Source organism: Triturus cristatus, chromosome 2_2 (assembly GCF_964204655.1).
Source record: "Triturus cristatus chromosome 2_2, aTriCri1.1, whole genome shotgun sequence".
NCBI classification, from domain to species: domain Eukaryota; kingdom Metazoa; phylum Chordata; class Amphibia; order Caudata; family Salamandridae; genus Triturus; species Triturus cristatus.
Genome location: NC_140582.1, coordinates 92875612 through 92897450, shown reverse-complemented (window position 1 = coordinate 92897450; position 21839 = coordinate 92875612). Strand labels below are relative to the sequence as shown.

The window sequence follows — 21839 nt, the reverse complement described above, 5'->3', positions numbered from 1 at the left end:
CTCCTTGTGGAGGAAGAAAACTGAGAGCAAACAGATCCAGAAAAGTTCAAAGACCTCCATCCTTTTTGGGCACCAGAAAATAGCTTGAATAAAACCTACTTCTTACTTCTGGTGGCTGCACCCTCTCAATAGACACTTTGGCCTAAAGGGCATGCGCCACCTGCCGCAAAATGGAGAGATGGTCCTTTGTCAGTTGTTAGGTAGACTGTGGAATGTGCAGCGGCAATGAAAGATTAGGTAACGCGTAACCTTTGTGAACAATTTGGAGGCCCCACCTGTCCAAGTTGATTGCTTGCCAGCCTGGATAGAATTGGTGGATTCTGCCTCCCACCAGGTGGCCGTGACCCTGTAAGGATACATTAAAGGGGCTTTGGAGGTGTGGCTGCGAAGACAGGGGTGGAGTACCTAACCTTGGCCGCAGAGGCGGTAGGCACCACGGCCTCTCACGCCAAACTGCTGGGTTCCCTTTTGGAGTAAGACAGGCTTGCGGTAGGGAATATCTTTGCCGAAGCCATTAAAGGAACATTGGAAGTGTGGCAGGCAAGACTGGGTGGAAAGGCCCAGAGAGCGAGCTTTAGCCCCACTCGCTTTAAATCATTCAAGAGCCGACTCAGTCTTGTTCCCGAATAAGTGAGTCCCATTAAATGGCATGTCCATTAGGGAGGACTGGACGCTGCCCGAGCGGACGAACCCAGTGGATCGTAGCCACGCATGGCGGCGAATAGTGACACTGGTGCCTATGGCCAAAGCAGTTGATGCTGTCCAAGCCACAACAAATCGTGAACTTGGCTGCATCAATACCATCCTAGATGGCCTGTGAGAAAACACGGCAAAGGTATTCTGGAACTACGGGGATTACTTGTGCCACTGATTCTTATGGAGCATGAGAATAATGGCCCAAAAACAGGAGCCACTGATGGACCGCAGAGCCAAACTAACAGAGGTGAACAAGACTTTTCCAAAGGTTTCATCTCTCATAGATTGCCAGTCAGAAGAAGTGGTAGCGAAGCTTACATCACAACACTGGAGATTAGTGCTAGGAGAGTAAGGCTGGGTCAGCGGAAGAAAGGCAGTGGTGCCGGGCAATTTGCCGGTTAACTGGTAGGCCGGTACATGGCTTAGCCCAGGCCTGTAGAAGGGTATCCACCAAGGCATCACTGAAGGGGAGGAGAGCCTCGGAAGCAGTCCGGCCAGGCTGCCGGACTTCGATCAGGAGGTTGAGGATTCTGTTTGGCTGCTATACTCATGACTATGACATAGGAGACAGATTTTTCCATGGCTGGACCATGAGAGGAGAAAAGGGTGGACTCTGGGGAGGTGCCCAGACTGCTAGCATCTAAAACCAATTGTTACCTGCATAGGGCTGAGCAAACTCATCACCCTGATCAGGATCATTGGCATAGTCTGTACCAAAAAGAGAATGTAAGGAGTGCTGCTGAGAGCAGAAACTTCTGTTACGCTCGATTAAGGCATCGGTCAAATTCAGACCGGCTTTGGAAAGGACAATCAGGGTCACCACTTCAGGCACCGAAGTCGGCATCGGCATTGACATGCCCAGGCCTGGATTGGGTAAGGGTGCTGAGGGTGACGTTGGTACTAGAGCCAGGAGCGGAATCTGCATAGAGGGTCCAGCTGGCGCTGAGGACGAATCCGCCAGCGGTAATCCAGTTGTTAGGCCTCTTGGTTCCATGGGGCCCAAACGCGAGCCAGAGGGAGTCAGTAAAGAACTGAAGAGACAGAGCATGGCAAGGTGTGATTGAAGGTTGTGCTAGAACCTGCTGCAGAATTGTCCGCTTTCGGGAGTGGGAAGGGCACCATTGGTGCCACCCATGCACTTTGTAATGGAAGTGGGAATGGCGCGAAGGAGAGGAACTCTGCTTTGAATTCTTTTGGCTCTTATGTTTACTTAAGGATTTGGAGTGCAACAAAATCCGGCCTCGAAAGAGACTCAGGCGATCTTGGGAGCGGGACCGATCTTTTGACTTGGAGAAGGACTTGGAGTGGGCCCAGCACTGCTTCTTGTTGTGCTTGGCAATGTAAAGTTTCTCCTCACGCTCCCTGATGGGCTTGGGGTTTATCAACGCACAGTCAGTCCCTGCAGGTCGTGGCCTGACCCCACAAATCACAGGCACACCTGGTGGGGATCTATCAGAGACATCAGTTTGCAACAGTCCTTACGGGGCTTTAAACCTGCCATCTTAAGGGGTGACATCACTTGCACACTGTAAAAAATTTGGAAAATACCTGACAAAAAGCAGTCGCTGAGAGATGAGAGAAGCTCTGGATTTGCTTAAACAAAGGAACTGACATCAGCACGTGGGAGTGCCACCTCTATAGGCCCCACATGAGGTTTCTGGAGTGGGAGAACATCAGTGTGGAGCTGCATGGCTCCACCTTCTGACATATTGACTTACTATGGTAACGTTTACCGATCCAGTCTTTTTCTTTTTACATCTCTTTTATTGATTTTAAAGAAATAAGTTCAATTGACAGTGCAGTAATTTGCATATAAACATCTTGAGGCAGAGCCAATGCGAAACACAGAACATGAAAGTTCAGTATGCAAATACAATACGAATAAACAAAGGAATGGAAAGCAATATCATTATCTTACATGTAGTGGTCAGATGACCGAACAATGGGTAGAACTGGGAAAAACAGGTGGAAGGGGTAGGAAGGACAGATGCAAAGGGGGAATGCAGTGGGGTTCATTCGGTCAAAGAATTATCCATGGGAGGAGAGAAATGGGAACAGCGTGAGCGGGATATGTTTAGTTAGAAATGAGCAATACGTCCGGTAATGCCCATGCGCAGCGAGGGGGGGAACAAGAACAGTAGTGAAGAGGACAGCATAATGTAGGGTACTATGGGGGGGTTGTCGCTGCTTGTGCGCTGCACAAATTGCGAGAACAGAGTGGCCCACTGGGGGGAGATGGGTCTTTTGCGAAGGCCGCATTCCTCCTCACAGCAGAGAGCGTCCTCCTCCGCCGCACCCCATCTGCGGACCACACCATACCAAGCCTCCAGCAGGGGGGCTGTCGGGGACCACCAGTTTAAAGTGATAGAGTGCTTGGCAAGAAGAAGTGCGAGAGGGGCAAAGCAGGAGCGAATTTGGTAAGGCTTACAACGCTTAAGAATGGCAAGTGAGCAAGCTTACCATGTGTGGATGTCGGGAAGCTCCCTGATCTCAAGGACAAGTTTGTGCACCTTCCCCCAATAGCAATGTACGGTTGGACAGGACCGAATCATGTGTTGTAGGTCGGTGCCCGAAGTGTGACATCTAGGGCATCCAGTGGCCACTTGGGGAAACAATTCGGTTGATTTAGGCCGGTGTGAGATATGCGCGGTGCAGCATGAAGAATTGTAAATTCTTAAAATTAGAATTACGGGATACCTGTCGTGGCAAATGTAAAGGTATCTCCCACTCCTTATTGTGCAGTGCACAATCGAACTGACCCTCCCATTTATGTCGTAGCATGTCTAGGGAAAGTGCAGTCAGCTCGCGTAGTGCTTTATACATTCAGGTGATTAAGTGATGACCAGAACCCATGGTTAAGATTGTCTGCAGTACAGAATGTGTTAAGGGCTCAGTCAGTGCAGCGTTCAATAGGTAACTATAAGTGTATGTGAGATGGCAATGTAAGAGAAACTGCCCAGGTGGTAATCGGTACTCAGCTACAAGCTGGTCAAATGAAAAATTGTCTATCTTGGAAGAGGTCACCAGCTGTGTGGCTCGAGCAGCCAGACCAAGGGTTCATTTCAAGTCGTATGTAGTATCCAGGAAATAAAAGAAGTCCTCTCAGGGGCAGTGCAGGGGCATATGCTGGAAATTTGTGTGACATGCGATATATGCGTTTTTTGCAAGTGTGGGCTACAACCCCTTGTATGGGTGGAGAGAAGTGAGGTGGCATTTTAGGTAGTAGGAGATGAAGGATAGCCTGGGGCATTATCATTGCATCTGTGTTGCAGGTCTCCCCTACGTATCTTCTGTCAGTCCAACGGGATACCCACTGCAACTGAGCCACGAGGTAATACGCCTCAAAGGATGGGGTCCCCAAGCCAACCCAGTCTAAAAGCAGCTGCAGCTTGCTAAGTGCCACATGACGTCGTCCATTGCCCCAGAGGAGATCACTCAACAGGAAATTGAGCCTTTGGTCAAATGGGGGGGGGGCACAGGAAGACTGGCAAAATGATAGAGCAGACGAGGTAATATAATCATTTTTGCCAGGGCAATTTTCCTAATTGGGGCAAGAGGAGGTGAGCGCCAGAATTGCATTTGTGGCTTGATACCTTATAGTGCTACCCAGAGAGTCCCATCGGGGATATCCGAAGAGGTATGGTAAAGGCAAATCCCCCAAGTAGTGTGGGGCTGTTCCCTGCCATCGTAGAGGTGCAGAGCCTAGTGAAATTGATCGATGGCGACTAATCAGGATGCAGGGGATATATTACCCATTTGTCCCAATTGACGCAGAGTTCTGTAGCCAATGTGAACTCGTAGAGTGTTGCGCATAAGGGGGCGAGGTCAGACATAATGTACCTTACATGGATGAGAAGGTCATCAGCATACAGGGACAAGGCATGTGTTCTGTCCTCCCGTGGTATCTCCCAGTCTGGACCTTCACGTCGCAATTCCAGATCCAGTCTGATGCCTTGGGAATATATTTAAAAGGTGAGAATCTAAAGGTAGAAGTCTGTATCAGAAAAATACCATAGACTGACTGAGGGAGTGTCCGAAAGAGATGCATGTTCCCCGCCAGTATAATAGGATGTCATCCATCACCCTAGAACCAGAGTGACTGCAAACACTATGAGACTGCTGGCTACCACATGACTGGAATGTATCGGAAGGAAGATGCTCTTCTCTACCTTCACCATCTATAGTGACCGACACCATAAGTGGCTAGTTAGCCTAGCTCCAACTGCTACTAACTCTGAACCTAAGCCGGCCCTGTGAGCCAGACTATCAGGCCACTATTTCACTTGGTGTAGCTCTGTGCATCAATACAGGGGAAAGGATTGGACCAATGGCATCTTAGCTGTTCCTCTGTGTGAGTCAGCGTTTGCTTGCACTTTAAAAAAAGGAGTTAGACTACCATGCAAGCTGAGGACCTGACACTAATCATCTGAAGAACTGTTTTGCCTCACCTACTTTGTCATACAGCCACATGGACACACTGCCTGAAGAGAGGAAGGTGTTGCCTGAAAAAGAGGAAGGGGCCTGCCTGACTTAGGAGTGACACTACCACTTCTCAGTCCTTCCCCTAGATACCACACTGAAAAAACTACTGCCTTTCCCTACTCTCAAAACATCGCTCCTACGCTAAAGATCCCTTTTCCATGGCAGTGACTTTATGGTAACATGGAAAACGTTCAAGAAGTCCATCATTGTGCACTGGCAAATTTCAGCAGGCTCATCTCAGGCACTCAGTATTACCTTGGGGCTGCTGCCCTCAACTTTGTCTCAACAATCCCGGTTGCTCTGCTTGCTTTCCAGCTCTTTCCATTGCCCGATGTTTCTCCATTAGCACATTTTGAGACGGCATTGCTCCAGCCCAGCTCTTAAGTCGGCCCCTTTGATTTCTTGCTGCCATGGCATGCCCCTAATGTTATGGATTACGCGTAAAGTTACTACTAGGTCAGGAACCCATCCCTGCTCTAACAGCCAATGAGCATGGGGCAAATAGATTGAACTTTTACACTAGACTGCAGGGATGTCCCTTAGCCATAAATCCACCTAGGACTTTAACATCCATCAATAGCATTTGTATCCCCCTGCTATCAACCAGGAAATAAAAGCTTAACTCAACTGCATAGGTTACCAAAATACAAATTCAACATGCAGCACCAAGACAACTTTCAGTCACAAACAATGAGATTTCTCCCTGATTTAGGTACGAATGTTTAAGCAACAGAACTATTGCATTTATACTCAGCTATTGAACTTAGGAGATAAAAGTCCTTCTAACTTTTTCCCAAGTCATAGACCCGGCTATTGATGTGTTGATTGTATCTAGGTTTCTAACCCCACGCCACCTTTGAAGAATACGCTTTGACTCAACCATACTACTCCCTGAAAGTCAAAACTCAAAAAAGTAGTTGGCTTGAGTGAGCTTGCAGTTGTACCTTGCTCTTGATGTTTAATTACAACAGTCGACGCATGTTACAAGGCTCACCCAATTTTCTTTGAGTTCCCTAGGAAGTGGAGAACTGGCTGGACTGTAGTCTTCTATGTAAAGGACTTCCGATAAGACGTAAAAGTGTCAACACACTCTCATATGGAGGGAGCTTTGGCATTAACTGAGTCTTGTGACAGATACCGCAGAGCTTATTCAATATGAACTTTCTGAGCAGAGAGAGCAGACTGAATCAATGTCATCAATAGATGTCTAATCAACACTCTAAATGTAGAGCTAGAGAGAAGCCATACTGTAAACTAAAAGGTGCAATGCCTGCACAGAAATGCAACATACATATACTCCTTTCATTCAAATATGTACACATCATCTTACCTGCAAAATATCTTGTGGCTCTTGTAATGCTTTACTGCCTGTCCACAAAACTCACACAATTGAATCAGAGGTGGCTTCCCTGTTGATGCCTCCAAGTGCTTCATTCTGGTGTGCTGCGTCAGGTCGTCTGCAATAAGTCACACAGATATTTTTTCCCACCTTTAAATGGGTTTGCAAAACCATCCAAGTGAAAGTTTTCCTCTTGCACATATACTGGTTTGCTTGCATCCTACACACACAAAAACCCTTCAGCGAGCAGAGACTGCTGCAGAGGTAAACTTGCCATTACTCAAATCACAGTATTTCACCTTTGGTCACTGTATGAAGGAGCAGTCAGCAACAGAAAAGATATTAACAGTACTAAGAGGGTAAAGTTTGCCACTAATCCCTTTTGGGAGTAATTATAACAGCCGCAGACACAGTACCATAGCAAACAACGGGCTAGTATTAGTTTAAATGCATATTGCAATATACCAAGCGCCTGCGCTAGATACATACTGCTAGCACATATGGTTACTCAAGATGGCGAGCCCATGGTCACAGTTTTACCTGCTGTTACTGCTTAAAATGTCAACAAGGGCACAGCAAACAGGGAAGAAAACATTGACGCCTTTCCTCAGCAAAGTATACTCTGCTGTACAATCCCTCAGAATACACCCCCAGGCAGGTAGCCTACTTTTTCTGGCGCCCACAACACATACCCAACACAGACAGTTACTCCCCCCAATGAAGTCAGCACTCACAACGCTCTATAATGAGACAGTCAGGGCTTTCTTGGTCGTCTCACAAAATCCTTCCCTTGGACTTTATGCAGATAAAACACAGGCTCTTTCAGCGCTAGGCCTTCTTCAGCCCAATGCGCTCCCTTCACCTCACTGGCACTACGTACAACAGGTGCGCAGGGCACAACATTTGAAACACACTCTCTTCAGCAGCTACCCCGTTACTAGTTGTCTCATTAGGAGAAGTCATCCTCAGCGCCACTCTTCTCCAAGATCCTTCCCTGCCCGTCTTCATTAATCTCCAGGATGCCCCCTATGCCTCCTCACAGGGTGGGGGACGGGGACCGTGTTGAGACAATTCCTTTTCACCCTCGTAAACTTATAAGGAGAAGAAAAGAAATTGCAAGACCTGCAAAAGAAGACTCAAAGTTCCTGAAAATTGGCACCAACTTCAAGGCTGACGAATTAAGCGGGTGAGCGGCCAATGCCCAAGGCTGTGGGTATAAGGAGACCCAGAGAAGGCGATGATCCGCACTCTCCCTCCGTCCTCACCACTGTGACACAACCAGACTTAGAGGGCCCGGCTTGTGCACTCTCCCGCCACCTTGAGCACGTACAGCGTCAGCCAGAACTACGCCACTTCCGGCTCAGGGATCGAGCTTGGGGGCCTGAGTGGCTCCTCCAGCAGGGTGTCCTCCGTCTACTCGGGGGGGCAGCTACTTGCCCCCGAGCATCCACGGAGGCAGCAGAGGTAGGAATATCTCCGTGTCCACAGCTAGGTTTGTGACCTCTGGGGTGGGAGGCGGTATGGGTGGTGGTGCCGGCTATGGCTTTGGTGGCTCTAGCTTTGGCATTAGCCACGGTGTGGGAGATCATCTGTTGTTCGGTGGCGAGAAGGCCACCATGCAAAACTTGAATGACCACCTGGCTTCCTACCTGGACAAGGTCTGCTCCCTGGAGCTAGCCAACACCAAGCTGGAACACCAGATCCACGAGTGGTACAAGAAGCAAGGCCCTGGGCCCTCCCGCAACTACAGCCCCTACTACAAGACCATCGAAGAACTGCGAAACAAGATCCACGCTGCCACCACGGACAATGCCAAGACTCTGCTGCAGATCGACAATGCCAAGCTGGAAGCTGATGACTTCAGGAAACGCCCTGCGTGGCCAAGTCGGTGGGCAGGTCAACGTGGAAATGGATGCGGCACCAGGTGCAGACCTGGGCAAGATCCTGTCGGACATGAGAGCCCAATACGAAGATCTGGCGGAAAAGAACTGCAGAGATGCAGAGGGCTTGTTCTTCAGCAAGATAGTGGAACTTAATCGTGAAGTTGCCACCCACAGTCAACAGATTCAGTCCAGCAAGAGCGAGATCACAGACTTAAGGCACACCCTCCAGGGGTTGGAGATAGAGCTGCAGACCCAGCTAAGCATGAAATCGGCCCTGGAAGGCACCCTTGCGGAGACCGAGGGCAGGTACTTCATGCAACTCAACCAGATCTAGCCCACCCATGGTTTCCAACGTTGAAGTGCAGCTAGCCGAACTCAGAAACGACATGGAAAGGCAAAGCCAAGAGTACAAGATCCTCATGGATGTGAAGACGCGCCTGGAAATGGGGATCGCCAACTGCCGCCGCCTGCTGGAGGGAGAGGATGCCCAGCTCTGGTCCAGGGCTCCCAAAGATGTGCTCCAAACCACCCGACAAGTCCGCACAATCGTTGAAGAGACCGTGGATGGGAAAGTTGTCGCATCCCACGAGAAAGTCCACAAATCTGCCTCCTGAGGGAAACATTAAGAGACCTTGAAGGACCCAAGCTGGCAAACCCTGGGCATATCACTGGATGAAGACCACAGTTGTCCTTTACAGAGCCATCCCAAACCTTGTGGCTAGTCCAGCTACACCAGAGATCCTCTAAAATGGGCCCTTCCCATAGAATTGCTTGCATCTTCTTTCTTGTCTGTCTAGCGATGGGGGAGCCAAACACTGCATGATGCAGCCCTGCTGTTTAATCATTTTTGGCTTATTGGCCATTGAAGTGAAGAGAATGAAGAGCTGGCATGAGTCAAACACTACCATTCATCTTGTGCTTCTGAATGTTAGGCTGGACCCATCTCCAGGCAACAGCTAGCCATCTTCCATAGGTCTCCACCGCCTTATCTGCCTATGTCATGCACAATCCAGATTGCTACTTACATGTAGCAATCTGAGTATACTCTGAGTATTTGATGAGTGATGCGATCATCGATGATCTGCAGCGGAGCTGCTTAAAGACTCATTAGTCACTGCCTCTACCCCCAACCTCCCTTAACTATGTCGCCTGGACTCTACATCTTATGGCTTTCCCCCCTGGGACCCATTTTTCAAACAATCTCATATTAGATGCCGAGATGACTCTGTGTGGTGTTTGTCTATTGGCATTGGCCCGAGTATATACGTGGCCCCACCTGGGTTCGGGTCCCGCTTGCTCTAACGTTTGGGCCTCCATAAGACACTTTTCTTCCACTGCCGGTCTACAGAACTGATCTGCTTCCCTGCCCCCTGTTCTTTTTTTCTCCCCTCCCTTCCCTCCTTCCTCTACTGGGGTCTTGATCCCCTATGTTTGATTATGCAACTGAAACTAATGTAACCATGAAAATCTGCTATCATTGTTATTCCCTACTGCGGAAACCTGAGCAACATGGCTGATGCCCGGTGGAGCTGCTAGAGAGCTATAAAAGAGATTGGCCCTGGTTCACCCCCTCGACCATCACCTACCCAGCCGGACATTAGGCATAGTTCTCCTCGTCTACCCTTTTTGTCTCCCTCCGCCCCCTCCCTCCAACGAACTACTGTTAACTTTGTTCTTTTTCCTGTGTTCTTACTATGCTCTTGTAACAGATGTAATTTGTAACGATCCTCATGTAAAGCGCTCTGATACCTTCGGGTCTAGCCAGCGCTATATAAAACTCTTCAAATAAATATGCCCATCACATGCAACTATGACTGCCCTCCTCCAATCCCCAGAATATAGTACATACTCCCTGATTGCCAGCACTCACTCACACCTTGAACTTCAATGATCTAGGACTTATATCAGCCACTAATCTCCAGCAACTCACCACACTGCCATCCAGGCGCCATTTGACAAATGTGCACAACATTTGGCACACAATTAATCAAACTGGCTAGGTTATGGCATGCCACGTGCCACGCAGATTCATCCAGGGTAGAAAATTAAGATGGGTGATAAAAGAGTTGTGTTTCCTTTTCTAATATCAGTAGGAATTTTTAGTATGCTCAACAGCAAAACAACTATTTTCACAAAAAATAACGCTTTACTTGTTAATAGGACATTATTGTGGTGATAGGTGGACTTTGAAGGGTTAAGTTAATTTTGTAATGTGACCATTCATTGGTAGATCATTCGCGAACCTGGGCTTTGGAAGTCCAAATTAAAAAAAATAATAATAATAAATCACCCCACGGGTGAAAAACCATGTTCCCCTTTTACCAATTGGTAAAGTGTGTTGTTGGAAATTGAGGGTCTGCAGACCTGTGCAATCTAATCAGGTTGGATGTTATTTCTTTTTTCCTGCGCTTAGGAAGTATTCAAGAATAGATTTGATTATTTGTGTTCTTCTAGGATTATATCAAGCTTAGATAAATATCCATCCTAGAATTATATCTGATCACATCCACTTCGTTTTGGATTTATAATTAAAACTGACACATTGGTTCAGACCAACTCCAAGAGGTGCCTTACAGCAATCCCTCCTGTTGAAGTCTGAATTCTGTCAAGAAGACCAAAGTACTTACCTTCAGTAACCCCATATCTGGTAGAGACTCTGTCTAGCCACATATTCTTTACCTTAGTTTATTTCCTAATGTGTCAGACTGAATCTGAAAAATCTTGAGCAGTGCCTCTAAGTGCTGGCAGGTGGCATCAGACGGCTCGTCGTCGACATCGTCTGCACCCGAAGTGACATGCACAATGCCTGTATAGACGCCACCCCAGAGGGCTGACATCAGTTTCTTTTCATGACATTTCCGTGCAGGCAGCACAGAACCATGTTAGAAAGCTGACTGCCCAGTGTGCAGACACCAAGAACCAACAGGGGCCCTTCTAGATAGAAAAAGCTGTTTGAAAAAGCGGGGAGGATGGATCGGTCAGTAAGGACTTTGCAGCTAGAAAGACTCTCTACCAGATAAGGCTTTACAGAAGATAAATAACTTGCTCACTGATAGAAACTTCTATCCCTAGTCCTTACCTTATAACAGATACCTAAGCAATGCCACCCGAAGGATGGTCTGCGAACAGAATCAAACCAAGACGTCCTGGAGGAAGAATAGGCACAGTGCCTGTCGCAAAGGACCGGACTGTTGAGGCAGTAGTGCTTAGTAAATGTGTAAAGAGATGTCCACATAGCAGCCTGACAGATGTCCAGGACAGGGAATCTGCGAGAGAACGCAGTGGAAGGCCTCAGGGGGTTGCTTCTTGGCCAATGTATAGTAGATTTTAATGCAGTGCACAATCCATCTAGGGGTGGTCCGTTTCTGCATGGCTTTCCCTTTCTGTGCTCTGGCTAATCCAACAAAGAGCATCATCAGCATCCTGTATCCCTTGTATCAGGACCACTTCCATAGGAGTCCATGGCAAGGAGAAAAAAAGACTGGAACTATCTGGAGACTGCATCTTCTTTTAGAGTAACTGCCTCTGAAAACCTTGCTGGTCCTTCTGACTGGCTCCATGTCAGAGTTGGTTGCCTACAGTGACTTAAAGTAACTGCAATAATACTTAACAAGGTTTTTCTTGAAACAGTTGATGTGTCAAAATAGTTGAATTTGCCAGTGCTTGTTCGCTGTTAAGTGAAAAAGCGCATACTTACTATACCTTCCAATTGCTATATGTTTGGAACATGTGGTGGAACCTTTTCATTTTGCTGTCCATAAATTCATAAAAATACAGTTTACTTTTATAAATTGGTGTCAGATTTCTTGGGAGTTGTGTTTCTTTCTTCTTCATTTGTTCTGGTGCTGTTTAAATACTTTACTTGTTCCTTTGTTGAAGCCTGACTGCTCGAAGCCACAGCTACCCACGGTTGGAAGTGTATTATATGGTGAAGTCTCACAACCACACCATATAATACACCCCATTTCCTCACAGCTCTGACGAAAGGAAGCATTTGAGAGGAAGTCAGCTGTGACTTCAGTACGTTGATAGTGAACACCAGACTGCTAGTATTGCCTTTCTGTTAGCTTTTCCAGTCAGGTGGATTACCCTACTAAACAAATCGAAGCACCAATATGTCCATGGTGAAGGGCTGCCATAAGGACAGGTGATGCTTGATCCTGCGGCCAACCAGTTGCCCGTGATGGTGAGAAAGCATATTAAAGAGTATGGAGGCTGTCACTGCCAAGGGTGGTGGACTAGCTCCTGATATTTGAGGAAGGGTCCTGATATCTTCAGAGGGTACAGAATAATGCACTGCAGGATTGCTAGGAGCCACACATAGCCAGAAAGTCACCTAAGGGAGGTGATCTGGTAGGCCATTGGCTAGTGCCTGCATCATTACCCCAGGGCACTTTCTGAGAATAAATATGGCAACACTGGCACCCTCCACCTCAGACCACGTCGGAACTGGAGCAAGGACCAAAAAAGGACTGCCCTGTTGCCCCATGGACCGCACAAAGAGAGGCTACACCATCTACTGGACTGTACCTGCTGCACCGTGGGCTATCGAAGAGAGGACTGTGCCTGTGGCTCCTGGCTTGGGAAAAAGCATGCCCCAGACTAAAAGAGTGACTGAAAGTAACCATGGACTGACCTCCTGGAACCTGCACATTGGTCACTACAGCCCAAGTAGCTCACACCGGCAAGCTGCTAGCCACCGCAGACGATTTGCTGTTAGCTGCTGCTCGTCACCCCAGGAGACTGATCCTCGACTGCTAAAAATTGCACCAGAGTTAGCCGGACCCAGGAGTGCCATCAGAGTCCAGATTGGACACACAAGAGGTACACTAGCCCGCACCCAAGGATTCCGCTGTGAATGCTGTATCCAGGGACCGACAGCCCAGATACAGCTGGCCTTCTACAGTCTCCAAGAAGACTTTGTGGGACCCTGACATCTGTGGCTAAAGTCACCCCACATGACCCGTGGTTCAAGGAATAACGGCAGAGCAACAGGAGTATCTTTGAGCAACTTTGCATCCTGTATCCTCAGCATCAGGACAACTCCAACGTCTATGGCAGTCGTGTTGTAAAGGCTGGACTGGAAAACGCTCTGGTGGTCAGGTAACTGTCCAAATCTACCTCATTTGCCCCCAGACCTTCTCCCTGTTGGATTTGGTCACCCAAGCCAGGACGGAGTAACCGAACGAACTTTTACAAACTTTTCAAAAGTCTGCAAACTTTAAATTGACCAATGCTTGTTTGCGGATGAATTAAGAAGTGTGAAAACCTTTAAAAATCTGTTTCTCCAGGACCCTCCGGTTGAATTTGCTCATCAAGGACTCTGAAAATTCATAACAATATAATCTATTTTTATAAATTGGTGTTGTGTTTATTTTGTATACAGGATGCCCGTGCACACGTTGTTGTGAACTGCAGAATAAATTCTGCGTCTCTGACTTTATGAAATATTAAGCAAATCACCAAAATAAACAGTCCAACAAGTAATACATAGGAAGAACACTCCAAATGTCTTGTGTTCTCTGTATTTAATGAAGATCGATACCCACGACCTCTTCAGGGCTAATAGGCGAGATAACTCAAAGTAGATCGATCTCTCGGTTTTCGCCGTGGGACACCAGATTGAGCACCGTACTCGCCTGCCCAGTACAGATCGCCAGGAGGATTTCACGCTGGACAGATCCCCACTCAGCTTTCAATTTGTCCGTATGCTGCAATTCCTCGGCTACGTATTCTGAGTTATACTCCACCGCTCATTATACGAGTCTATTCATCGCTTTTATTCTACCTTGGGAATCCACTCATTCCTTTTTCAGCCGGGACGGAAGTACAACCGGCGGAGAGATAGATCTACTTTCAGTTATCTCGCCTATTAGCCCTGAAGAAGTCGTGGGTTTGTACCCCGACGAAACACGTGTTGGCTGGGCATCGATCTTCATTAAATACAGAGAACACAAGACATTTGGAGTGTTCTTCCTATGTATTACTTGTTTGACTGTTTATTGTGGTGATTTACTTAATATTTCATAAAGTCAGAGACGCAGAATTTGTTCTGCAGTTCACAACAACATGTGCACAGGCATCCTGTATAGAAATTTGTAGACCTTGTGTCTGTTGAGGGGTTCAAGGTTATCCCCCAGCCTGTAGCACTGTATCATACTTGAACACTCTCACACCGACGTACACACTAGCAGGCACCATCGCATACCGCATGAATCCAACCTTTCTCTTGTATCTACCTTGTGTTTATTTTGTGTTGTGTGGCTTTCTTATTACGTTGTTTGGTACTGTTAAATGTTTTACAATAAGTTCCTTTGTGCAAGCCTTGCTGCTGGAAGCCATAGCTAGCCAGGGTTGAGCCCAAGGTTGTCCAATCGAGCCTAACTGGACCCAAGACAGTGTTTGCAAGTGTATTCCATGGTAAGGCTACACAGCCATACCAAATATTACAATAATATCCTCAAGGTGGGTGATTTACCCTCCCAGATTTTAGGATGTATTATCAAGCGACCCAGCAAAGGGTTCTCTAAGAGTGGAATTTGAGAGCACCTGAGAAATTATGGGTTCATATGGATACAGCTGTGGTAGGCACCTTTCTATGGGGCTTGATATGGAAACCCAAGCAAGATCAAACACCTATTTAAGCAGACTTACAGTCACATGGCTCCAGACCTTTGATGTCACCAGTGGTGGCTGGCACAGATCGGTAGTGGGGGTGAGGGGAGGGAAAAAAATAATAATACACTTACCTCATCACAGCCGTATTTCTCCTTCGCTTCTCTTCCCAACGAGTCCTGGAGCAGAAGCAGGATGCACACAGGCTCCCCGAAGCCAATCACGACGCTGCTCTCACCATGGCAGCAGCGTCGTGATTGGTCTAAGCACCATGGTTCGGCGCTCAGAAGGGGACTATAAGTCTATGCATGTTCTCACCCAGGCTGTAATACAGCCTGGTGGCGAACATGCATAGTGCGCATGACTGTTTGGCTGCCCCAACCGCTCCTCCCCTTACTCTGTGAGCAGCCCAGCCCTTTCCCGCAAAACTGCTTCAGCAGGGAAAAATAAATCGATAATAACTTTGTGTTATATCATTTTATTTTTTGCACTGCTGAAAAGCAGTGGGGCGACGCTCCACAGCCTTAGCGGAGGAGCCGCCGCTGGATGTCACCCAACAACAGCTCCATTTGACTTTCATGTAGGAGAGAAGGAAAGGTTTCTCTATACCCAATTAAGCCAATGGGTACTCTAACCTAACTCAAAAGAGGCAGAAACTCAAGACCTGACACCTACAGAAATACTGGTGGAGTGAGCCACTTGCTCAGAAAATACTATCTCTCATTTGCATACACTTGTCCAGAGGCCAAGCCATATGCCATTGATTCTCAGAGAAATAGATGGAAAGCATTTGGCGGAGAGACAATCACAGAGGGCCAGTGAAGTAGTGTGAGGAGAGATCTTCTTCAAATTATTGGGAGGGTTTCAGTCAAGGAGGCACATTACAAACTTTTTGATAGGCTGGTATGGAAACCAGACAAAATTACATCAGTTCTACCGATGAGTAGACCCAAAATGTTGGCGGGGTTGTGATGATATAGGAGACGTGAAGCACATATGAAGCGAGAGCCCACGTGTCTCAGCTTTTTCGACTAAGATTTTAGAGTCACTTTTGAATATTTTGGGCTACCAGATAGCAAGAGACATTAGCACAGTGATACTGGGGGTGCAGCTGCTCCCCTTCTTACGCTACTAGACATGAGCTGATAAGACAATTCTCTGGAAATGTTTAGGGGCAGCAAAGACTATAATTATCTCCTATTGGGAGAAATCAGAACCTCTTCCTATTACACACTGGTATGTTCGACTGTTGAGCCTCTTCGCTGTGGAGAAATAAAGTGGAAAATGGGAAGAAAAGAGGCAGGATGTTGAGACTATATGGAGCCCAGTGAGGATGATAGTAGATGCAAACTTGTAATGAGCTATTAGTAGGAAGCTACTGATTATGATTTTTATGTATAATATGCGATTGTCCGATTAACGGTATCACAATTATGTATGGTTTTTATGAATTAAAAGATATATACTAAAGCCAATAAAACATTTAACTGTTAAAAACAGAGAAGGATTAAAAATGCCTATGACACACAGTTCAACCCCAAGCAGTGTGCCGATCAGCAGTGAAGTGGGAGAGTGAAGCCGTGCACAAAGGCGGATACCAGTTAAGACACTGTAAGCAAATTTAACGCCGGGGAAACATCAATATTCTGCTTGGGGCAACATTAAATGGTTACAGGATCCAGGCGCTAGAAGAAACTAAAAATAAACCTTCCATTCATACAATCACCTGTCAAAAGGTCCAAAGGACTGAACAGTCGTCCCAAAACAGAGCATCATACAAAGGTCAGTCCTGGGATTTTCCACCTTCAGTATCTAATGCCTTGCATAATTTATACTCTCCTAAATGAGCTTTACAATTAGCTTCCGTTCTCTATAGAGAATCAAGCGCATTAAGATAAGGAATCAACACTACATGGTGTTCCTTTGTGCTATGAGCCATAAGGTTAATGTTAAATTCATTAAGCTTGCCCGTATAAAATGCCTCAGCCACCACCAACTTCAACAGACCTCCAGCTGGCTCCCACTCAGGTTCCCAACCTTCTTAGAACTTCTACTCTCCATTCCAACAATAACATTAAGTGGACACTAGTATTCTGACCTAAGATACTAAAGTTAACACCAATGTCCCTCAAAAACCAAAGCAAAGACAGACAAAGTGGATTTTAAATGTGTTATCCTATAGTGGTGCAGATACGCTTTGTCAGTCTTCCATGAACACAGGAGTCATGTCCTGGAGTTTAGCTTTGGACTTTAGAAACTCACGTTTTCTTTGTGAACCTCAAGCTGTACTGAATACAACAGATTGATAACCCACCTGAATAGAAGGAAGTATAAAACAATTGTTATTAATAATGGCTTTATTCTCTCAAAGTATAGTTCTAGTGTCGCAGTACTTGACCACATTTACAGTCAGACAAATTCAATAGCAATTGACTTGTATGTCCCAGGATTACAGGTATAACCCGTTGTTTTTTGCTGTAAAAATCATAGCGCACCAACAGGGAATGTCTGAGGCAGTGTCCTGCATTGATGACATTTACATTACAGACATTTCTCTTGATAAACATTTAAAAAGAACAACTTATATGGTCACTATTCTAGCTAACACAGGATATAAAATTATTTTCAAGAAGTCTGTCTTTGTAAATGTGAGCTTTTAAGGACATGAACTGTCCAGTGAAAGGAAAGGTTTAGCACCTGAGTTGCTTGAGAAATATGTGATGCTCCACCTCTAAACAAGCTGCAAAACCTACGAGGCCCTAATGGATTTTTTAAGTTTGTCCAGAGCTGCATGCCATATTGTGCGGATTCCTGGTCTCTTAGTGAGCCTCCTAGATCTCAGGTACAGACCCATCAGTCTTACCTGTAGAAATGCAAGAGATTCATGGCACTGAGTTAATGTCAGTGACTATATGCAAAGAAACCCAGACAATGTAGATATGAAGTCAATCAGGGCTTGTGGAGCCATTGTTTTTGATGTTATTGATGCACTATCATCGTCCATCTTATTGGGTACCATGTGATTGAGGAAACACAGCTCTAAGATTAATTGGGAACTTCAGCTTCATGTCAGATTACTGTATGCAACAGTGTGTTCCTCACAAAGCAGGGAATAGTGTGCAGAATCTCATCTGATTAAATGTACAGCGTTCATACCAGAATCCCATTAAGGAGGAGCAAGAATTAGCAGAAGATAACATTCCTGAAGCATATGGATTTCATATGAATGTGCAGAAGCCCTTCATAGTAAAGCGTGTTCTCTAAATCACTTGATTTTTGCCAAAGCATAATTATGCTTACCTATATCAAGAAGAAGCAAAATGGATCAGAGAACTAATAATTCCAAAATATCACAAAAGGTGATTGATATTAAGGTGCAAATGTTGTCTGAAAATATATGTTCTGTGTTTGAGCTCACTGAATCTGCACCTACAGTAGTTAAGAATGATTTAGAACCAAATCAAATTCAAATTCAAAGAATCTTTATTTGGCCATGTAGGCCATAAACGAAAGTGCAAGACATTAAAAATAATAAAACAAATGAGTGAGACCATTCATATAGCAAAATCCAAACTTTTAAAAACACATATAATTAACAACAATTGGCTGGCTATATCCTGAACCTAAAATGGCTCTTCTTTAAAATAATAAAACAAGGACCCAAACAGTTCAAATTAATAGTAATACCAGTTGCTGTAGTCGAAAATCACATTAACCTTCCATTGATTTTACCCATCTCACTGCAGCTTTAAGAAAGGAGCCCACCCTAAAACAAATGGCATATAGCGGTTCAACACTTGCAAGTACTAAAGCGCCTCTCTGCATTTTCGATGGTCCAGGTTATTTAATAATGACTTGAGGAAGTGTCTGAACAAATGATTAAAAAATGTACAGAAAAACAAAATGCAACAGCGGGCCATCACAGGGGCAGGGTGGAGTGGCGCTCCCCATAGGGCTTGAATCCAACAGAAACAAGAGCCACCCAATCATGCCTGCTCTAAAGAGGAAGAGGAGAGACCTCTCCCAGAGCGTAAGATCTAAAGACAGATTTAGAGCAGGTTCCACAGAAGAGAAAGACCTGTAAAAGGGCAAGACACATGACTTCAACAGTTCAGTGTTCAACCTACTTGGCATGCGGTGATCTGAGAAAAGGAACCCTTTAAACATGAGAGCCGTTTCTAATTTGCGAGGTAATCAGACATAGCACTCCATGATGCGTAAAAGGCCATCTATTAGGACAGGATTGCATACATTTAAACCCTTCAAAATGTTATCACAATATCAAAACATCTTTAAACGTAAACCTTTTCTTCTCACCATTCTCTCTTCAACACCAGCTTTCACCTCAGCACCCCATTTTGCTTCACTCCTCCATTAACCTTTCTCTCAATAACCTCCTTCCATTCCATGTCTCTTCCTCACTTCTTTTACCCAAGCATCCTCCAATGAAGCCTCCTTGTCTTGTCCCAGGCATCCTGCCCACAGTCTTCCTTTGCATATGCTCCCTTTCCCTTCCCTCCCCGAGATGTGGATCCGCCTGCATCTCCCGCAGTTGACTCTCCACCCCCCAACTACTGCCTCTGCCCTTGCAACCTGTTCTACCATGGCAACCTTTTAGCACACAATCAAAGCAGGTCCCAAACCCCAATAAAACTTGTAGGGTGGGTGGGCGGCCAATCTTTTTGCCGCCTGGTAGTGCGAGGAGTCAGAAAGAGGCTGAAACCCCCTCACTTAACTCCTTATATTGAGAACCCCCAAACTCCACCTGTGCCCACGACTCACCTATCCTGTCCTGTCCTGTTCTGTCATCAAACCCAGTGAAATCTCTCGGGGGAGACAAGGCTGCGCCTTCGCTTCCCCTGGGACCCTCATTGCAGGGGGCTTTACAGGCATTGAAATGGCAGAGCGCATCTATCACTTTTGAATAATACAAGTTTTTCACACCCTAAGGTCCGAATGCTGAGAGGTAAGCTTCCGGCAAATGAGAATCAACGTATTCTTTACTTTCAGCATAAACAATGGGGTAATGAATCAGTGCATCCTTGTACAGATTCTTTAAGATACCTGCTAGGTCTGGTGTATAGGGGAATAACAATACACTCCATGTAATGTTTCCCAACCAGGACACCCCTGAACTCTGAAAGCTTAGCTCATCACTGCACAGAACATTTTTTTGTTATAAAATGGGTCTTACTTTGGCAGGTTTTCAAGCCCCTCCTGCACTCGGATTCCTGGGGTACTTTACCTCTGTACTGGGCCAGCACATAAGGATGTGTCTGGATTTAAGGGTAGGATGTCATCCTCAAGAGGAGTACAGGCCATAATTGCAATCCTCCACCAGTTACAACTCAGGTACTCAATAATAATAAGTAGGTTAGGGCCCCAGGGAAAATGGAGCGGGGAATGACACTGGTTCAAAAAGTCGCCCATAGCAAGAAAGATAGTTTCAGAACCACTGCTGAGAAATCGCAAATAAAACAAACACAAAGTACTCTTTGAGACTTATGCAACACAAAACATGGCATATGAAACACAAATGGAGTCACAGGACTTACCGCTCTCTCAGTGACAAAAGACTGTGACCAGTCCCAGCCCTACCCAGAATCAGGCCTAGAGCCGAACAGCTGAGAAGCAGGCAGATTAGGAGATCTAGTTGCTGGACTAGGCAACACGCCAAAGGAGTGGCCAATAAGGATGGTGAGCAGGAGCACATGCAGCAAAGCAACGAACGCAAGAATAGAGTAAGCAAGGAAGGACTCAGGAGGTAAGTGGGAGGCATCACAGGGAAAAAGCGCTAGAATCCAAAGGGAAAAAACAACAAAGGTGATGATACCGATTATCAAGTGACAAACTGCATGGTAGCGAAGGAGCAAAACAACTGATAGATGTTGCCAGGCACTGGCCCAGTGTCTGCATTCAGTTTATATAGTCATAGCCTCCCAGAAGGCCTGCCCACACCCGAAAGTGTCCGTCAAGCTAATCTGCAGAATCTCATTCTCCATATGCGCCAACCTCTCCTAAACTTGAATGTGGCTTGGAGCCTGCATTTCTGAGTCTCAGCCCCGCACTAGCAAGATCTTTGTCACTAACTTGACAGGATGTTGAGATTTTAAAAAAAAATCCTACCAGCACTCAATGCATCAACTCTCATGCAACTGCTTCCTCACTAACCCTGAAACATGTCAACAAATTCGCAACAACACTATCTATTTTACACCAAGATGTTGTGTTACTTCGGTAGCAGAATTCTATGCTCAGCTGCACAAGTAATACACCTACTCCAAATGGTCTACCTGCCTGATGTTGTTGTTACACTTTCAGCTATATTTCTGCACCCAACTTTAGAAGTACAACTTCTTCATTCAAGACTGTAGGCAGGAACTCTTGCTCATCCTCAGGGTTGCACTTGCAGAGGTGTCTATAATAGTTGTCTACTTCATATCCTCTCTCTTTACCGTCCTAACACATCTCTTCATCATCAGAGCCGCCATACTGTTTGTCTGCTTGCTTTATAAATGACATCTTTCCCATCCTCCTAGCCCCCTCTTCAAATGTGCTTGTTGGACGTGGCCACAGCCTAGGAGTTCCATGGTAGCAGCATTTGTTCTTATTCTGCAGTTCAGTCTTCTACAAACTACCACCAACTCTAATTCAGCGCTGACTTGCATCTATACTGAGCCATCCTGTTTCAAATTCAGCATTTATCATTGTTGTTCCCGCCCCTTGTCAATCAGCATGAATGTTGAACTTTCCTGCTGACTCCTCTTCTGCTGGTGGCTTGTATGGTAACCTTTGGGTCGAAGGCACAGCTGCCCAACTCAACT

The 21839-nt window shown here is 46.1% G+C and overlaps 1 protein-coding gene and 1 pseudogene across 1 annotated transcript in view; one reads left to right on the top strand and one right to left on the bottom strand.

Annotated features, from left to right (window-relative positions):
- Positions 1 to 21839, bottom strand: part of LOC146861930 (uncharacterized) — a 437430-nt gene that overhangs the window by 64927 nt on the left and 350664 nt on the right. The window contains exon 5 of the mRNA XM_085643212.1: positions 6509 to 6635. Coding sequence (XP_085499338.1) covers positions 6509 to 6635 — 127 coding nt within the window. The remainder of the gene's footprint in view (positions 1 to 6508; positions 6636 to 21839) is intronic.
- Positions 7537 to 9014, top strand: LOC146861932 (keratin, type I cytoskeletal 19 pseudogene; annotated as a pseudogene).